Source organism: Trichoplax adhaerens, genomic scaffold (assembly GCF_000150275.1).
Source record: "Trichoplax adhaerens TRIADscaffold_25 genomic scaffold, whole genome shotgun sequence".
Lineage (NCBI taxonomy): Eukaryota > Metazoa > Placozoa > Uniplacotomia > Trichoplacea > Trichoplacidae > Trichoplax > Trichoplax adhaerens.
The window spans coordinates 355,482-361,762 of NW_002060966.1; the positions used below are offsets into that span (position 1 = coordinate 355,482).

The window sequence follows — 6,281 nt, forward strand, 5'->3', positions numbered from 1 at the left end:
AATTGATCATTTAAATTATAAATCTTGGCTACCACAACGATGCTATATCAAATAATGTAGTAAATAAATTTTATTGTTAACGCGAGTGAGTGTACTTGTTACAATCTTTTAACAGTGCATCAATTCTGTAAACTAGCCTTGGTGATTGTTTATGCCTGAATATTTGTATCTTGAGTAATGCAAGGCTAATTTCTACAATCTTTTAGGACTGCCGATCGGGGATATTTCTGTTGTATCGTCCCCGCTAAAATTAAAGAATGCTCAGTGACAGAATTTAATAGTCGTAATAAAATATCTAATTGCCATGATTTACTTGCTAATCCATCTTTACGCATCTTTACCTGGATTGTTTCCATTCTAGCAGTCATTGGTAATGCTTTGGTTATTCTTTTATATCGTCGCGATAGTAAAGCTGGTCATCCTGTACCCAAATTAGTGGTTAGCCATCTTGCTTTCGCTGATTTCCTTATGGGACTTTATCTTTTAATTATAGCTATTGCTGATATGTTAACTCGCCATGACTATGGCATTTATTCCGTTTACTGGAATAAGCATCCTATGTGTTTATTAGCTAGCTTCCTAATGTCGTTATCCAGCTTTATGTCTGTCTTTATGATGTTATTGATTGGTATTGATCGCTACATTTGCATCGTCTATCCATTTTCTGATAAGCGTTTAGATATGGCAACCACTAAGAAAACGCTAGGTTTAGCATGGGTCATTAGTATCGGTTATATCGCAGGTCCGATTGTATATAGTATAAATAAACCTTACACTCAAACTGTTTATGGTGATAGTCCAGTTTGTGTGCCTATCAATTTATCTCATAAATTCTTTTACCTGTGGCTACCGAGCTATATATTTTTAACATTCATCATGTGGATCATTGTGACTATTCTCTATATACGCTTATTTATGAAAGTAAAGCAATCTGGCCGATCAGTACGTCGAAATCAGAAAACAAATCAAGAGCATCGTATGGCTATTCGACTTTTTTTAATCTGCATCACGGATATTGTATGTTGGCTACCATTTTATTTTGTGTTTTGGCTTTCTATCTTTCAGATTAAACGAGGAGAAGCCCATTCTTACTTAAATAGCGGCTTTAGCGTTATCTTACGATTTACCATCTTACCTTATGTTGCTGTCTTTGCATTACCAATCAACTCCGCTATCAATCCATTCCTCTATACTTTTACTAGTAGCAATTTTACTGATCGATTACCCGGTTGGTGCAAACAAGGTAGTCCTTGGTGTAAAATGGACAGGAGAAAATGGTCATTTTTTGGATCATTGTCCAGTTTAAATCAATCATCTAAATCTAATAGTAGTTTAACAATTTCATCGCCGCCTGCAAGAATTCAAAGTTCTGCATCGATAGATTCCAAGTCATAGATTGGCTATGCATAACAGATTCATCATACCATCTGTAGATGTAGGCGCATATTGTGTATTCGTATACAAAATGCTAGTTCTAGTTATCGGTATCTGTAGTTACGTAGTTAGAGCAATGTAGTATTAATTTATCCGTGCATTTACTGGCATGAGGTTTTTTTGAGAAGTAATAATATTCTATAATGTAGCTTCATTAATGTTTGTTGTATTCTCTATCGATAGTATACAGTACTATGAGAGTGATTCCTAGTTGCAATTCTTATAGAAATGATCGCTAATCTAGGGACTCTATACTATCGCTACACAGTTATATAGAGTCTTTAGACTATAGCTATACAGAGAAAGTAGATATAAATTACAAAAAAGATATCTACGTATAAGTTAGCCTAGTTCTAACTTTTGTCTATCTTCTCTATAGTCATTTACTAATCCAATGATTCATTTTTTTGGTGTGATATTACAAGCAATAAATGATGTTCTAGTTGATATGACTGCTGTTAGATAGTAAAAATTGGATAAAATCAAATCAAAGGCGTAACATGCATGTTGATTAATTATCGAAGATATTGTTGTAATGATCACGCATAATAGTTATCTTACTCCTAAGCTAGTAAACAATTTAACATTAAATATACAGTATATAGGGTATCTACTCTGCGAGCAGTATAATATAATATGGAACTGATAATAACTATACACCAAACAATCGTTTGATTCTGCTTGCTTGGTTGGATGGATTTGTGAAGTACTAGATGATTGCTATCTTATATGATTAACAGTTAATGCTATGAGGCTAATAAACACTATACAATAATCGTCAATTTTATACGATTTTGCTCATATTTCGTCCAAGTGAGTAAGTGTAAGCTGCTAAAAATTCATACGTCATGTTCAAAAGAGGAATACCTGCTGTCAGAGTGGAAGAAAGTGTACAGTATGTACCTTTTCATAGCAGCATGGAATACGATATTACATTATAAACTATAGTATTTTTATTGATGATCAAATTACCGTCATAGCAGTTGATTCTACATAGGCGTATGTGTATTTCTTGTATTTTGAAGCATCTACAGTATGTGCACTATCGCAGGCATATTATTATAATACAATTATTCAACAGTAGAGAGGAATTGACCTATTCCGCTTTTGACCTGATTTGCTAAGACTTATCGCATGCACTTGATCAAATAAGTGGAGAGATATAAGACAGAGTTCGTAGCTATCACAAACTTTAGAATAGTGATATACAGTAATGCACCATCGGTATTGTCGATATCCTAATAAACTGTTGTTGTACTGTAAGGTCCATCGCTGATTTTTGACTCGATTTAATGTCACTCTGTTCTCTACTATCAATTGTCAGGAATGGACTACTAATGGGCCAATATTGTAGAGACTTCTTACTTTGTAATCAATCAAATAAAAGCAAAGAGATAATAAAATATCGTTCAAGACTTATCATAGACTCGGGAATACTGTAGTTATATACAGTTATCCACCAACAATATTCTATAGTACTTGGATATCTCCATGTGTTGCTGTTATGGGGTCAAACCCATAGTCGATTTTATTGATACTATTGCCAACTGTTGAAGGGGTTAATTAAAGAATAGACATCTTTCTAGAGCTTGAACGTTGCTCTTTCTCTGGTCATTAGACCTGTACAAGACCAGTCACTCGTGAGATGTTGGTCAAGGTCTGGCAGTATCGTCGCAGCGAATGTTTTTTAACTGCTTCTAGGCTGACTGTAACTGCTAGTCATCGAGTGAAAGGTAAACTGTCCATAAGATTCATGTTATTTATTAATCCATTTAACAGCTATTATTTGCAATACAGATAACGCAACATTATGCATGAATTATGCGGAAAAAATGGCATTCGTATCCAGATATGGTTAGTCCAGCTATAAGAGCCACGTTAACATGCTACTAATGAACAAAATAACAAGCACAAAATAGAGTCGATGTACAATGTCAATCTGTTCTTCCAGTATAGTCATCCGCAAGATTACCCAATGATATTCTAACCTATCATAGATTGCCAAGTTATTTATTTCTTCATAAGATACAGCCAACTGGAAAAGAGAATAGAGTCTTTCCAACCTTGTAGAACTGTTAGCGTTAGCAAAATGGCCATTGAGTCATGACTGACGTTGAAATGTTCTTGTTTCAAAAATAATAAAATAGTAGTAGGCAATAAACTCTTTATTCATCATTGGCAAAATCGGCAGGATTCTTTCTGCTTAATTCAATAAATTTCTTATTGCTCCATTTGTAAACGCAAACGACCATGATCAACGATGGCGCAACATAAGGGAAGGATTCGCTGAAACGACGTATGGCGTTAGGGATGCCATTCTTCAAAATGCCAGCCATACTTCTTTGCTCGAAAGGTGATAACGAATAGGTAATGACATGGCGTACTCTGGCTATTCTACCCCAAACTAGTCCAGTCATGTTGAATTTTTTGCCTTGAGATTGGATAAATTGCCAAAAGGAATCTTGGATAGCGTTGCAACGACAATATGGCTGCCACCTTTCCGTTGACGCGAGGGCTAATGAAGTGGATAAATTAGACGTTGTACCGTCCTGTATGGTGCCAAGAGTATCGTATCAAACACTACATTCCATGTACTACGGAGAAAATCTCTACCAGCACGCTATGGCAACGCACGTACTGTATTGTACAGTACATTGTACTCTATTTTACAGTACTACTCACTGTACAGTGTGCATTTCGATAGTGGACCACTTTGGACGGTTCTGAAGTGTACGTCTGTACGTCTGTAAATCTCCAACCATTTGAGACGTTTCATCGGCGGATTCTCACCCTTTCCAGTGCTTCAAATCTGTACAGTGTACACTGTTGGACTGTTCTGCTGTGTACGTCTGTAAAATCTCCAAAGATTGGACGGTTCTGAAGTGTACGTCTGTACATCAGTCAATCTTCAACGATTTGAGACGTTTCATCGATGGATTCTCACCATTTCTAGTGCTGCAAATCGGTGGAGTACTGTACAGTACAGTACAGTAGAGTCTCGTACTGTACACTGTACAGTACATTAGATTGTAGTACTGTAGAATAACCTACAGTACTGTACTGTACAGTACAGTATAATGTACTGTATACTGTACTGTACGTGACTTGATCAAAGACTTGTACCAGGAAGCACAATCTACTCGCGTTGTACTGTACAGTGTACAGTACAACGCAGCACTCAGTCATCGAAATTGAGCGGGTGTCATCATTTCTGCATTCAAAGTCACCAACCACTGTAATAGAGATGATGCAAATGGAAACATCCGTGCACAATCAATAGACACAATGTCAAGTGCACTGCATGATGCAACCGGTTTTCTTTCTTTCCTAAGTTGGATCATTTTGCAGTACTAGAAATACTGATGCATGAATCCATGCATGGACTGCTTTGCAATAGTAGGGTACGAGGCTTACTATTTACAACATATTCTACAATTTCTATTCACGTTTGCCATCCTAATGTTTGAAACGTTTGCTGATCAACTCACACACTGTACAGTGTAGACTACGGTAATGGCCACTGTGCAAAATAGATGTTGTCTAAATGTGTTTACGCTATACTAGGAAAGCTACCTATCGACGACATTCATTTTGCATGCTGAAGGTCAACGCTATTGTGAAACCTTAGACAAAATCATTTTGTATTGACATCAAGGCAGGAGAAGCTGCCGGTATGCGATCGAAAAGCGTGTCAAATAGATGTCGTTTAAAGTGTTGACACTATGGTGGAAAAGCTGCCTTTTGATGACATCTGTTTTACATCCATACTGATTATACATTAATCTCGAAATGGGTTCAATACATGTCGTTTAAAGTCTTGACGCTATGGTGGAAAAGCTGCTTATGGACGACATCTGTGCCGACTATTAAACTCTGAATTTGGCGAGTCCACGTTACTGCAGTAATTACTGAATTACCATAGTAAGCACTGCTGCAAATTTCTTGAAACGGTCCTCTACAAAGGTCCATCAGTCCATGCTAACCTGATGCAAAATCGATGATATTACACGAACATCGAGGTCGGAGAAGCTTAGGGTATAGGATCCAAAAACGCGTAAAATAGATGTCGTTTAGAGTCTCGATGTTATTATACTGGCAAATGAAGTTGAATAGACAACATCTGTTTTTACTTCCTAAACTATCGAATTAGCATATGCAAACATTCGATGACATTCGTGAATTTAGCGAATATAAACATGATTGCAAAGAGAATGTTGCGAGTATGCCATTCGCACTAAAAGCACAAACAAAATACATGTCGTTAAAGCCATGATGCTATACTCAAAAGAGTACCTGTAAGGATGACATGTATTTTACATAATAGTCTACGCTGAAGTAGCAGTATATCGTCTTGGTGCTCCACATCACTTTAAAGTCATCCAACACCGATAGGAAGTCAACATACGCAAACATGCGGTAAAATCAATGAATTTGTATGAACCTCCTGGCAAGGAGAGAAGTATCTACTCTCTTTAGCAAATCCTCTAGCGCCAGCCAATTCACTGATTGACAGCGTCATCATGGCCGCTTGCCCAGGCATCATGGAGCCATGCTTGAATTAAGTTAGCCATCCAGTTTGACAAGAGAATTAGTGATTGACTGTTGGAAAGGTTTCTACTATATCTTGAGTCGATATTTTCATTGGATGAAAGTGTCATGAAAACATGGATAGCAGTGAATTAGCCACATCTTGCAAGAAGTTATTTCCTGGTGATGTTTGCATAGCCATATCCTTCAATTAAATTAATTATTTTTAATTGCTCTAACCAAGATTGATTTCAAAGGGTAGAGTTAGATTTGATTCTTTCACTGGACGGTATAGTGAGCAGCAAGTAGCGAGGGATAAA

The 6,281-nt window shown here is 36.8% G+C and overlaps 2 protein-coding genes across 2 annotated transcripts; one reads left to right on the forward strand and one right to left on the reverse strand.

Moving 5' to 3' along the window:
* Nucleotides 1-285: 285 nt before the first annotated feature.
* Nucleotides 286-1,395, forward strand: TRIADDRAFT_32714 (uncharacterized protein; the record flags this gene model as incomplete). Its single annotated transcript, XM_002117487.1, has 1 exon — nt 286-1,395. A coding segment is annotated over one exon (1,110 nt), but the record flags the coding sequence as incomplete, so codon positions are not given.
* A 1,809-nt stretch (nt 1,396-3,204) lies between these two features.
* TRIADDRAFT_64359 (expressed hypothetical protein) lies at nt 3,205-5,974 on the reverse strand (the record flags this gene model as incomplete). The annotated part of the gene is made up of 2 exons (XM_002117534.1): nt 3,205-3,983; nt 5,876-5,974. 2 exons carry the CDS (start codon nt 5,972-5,974, stop codon nt 3,600-3,602), a joined length of 483 nt encoding a protein of 160 aa, XP_002117570.1. The 3' UTR covers nt 3,205-3,599.
* Nucleotides 5,975-6,281: the final 307 nt, after the last annotated feature.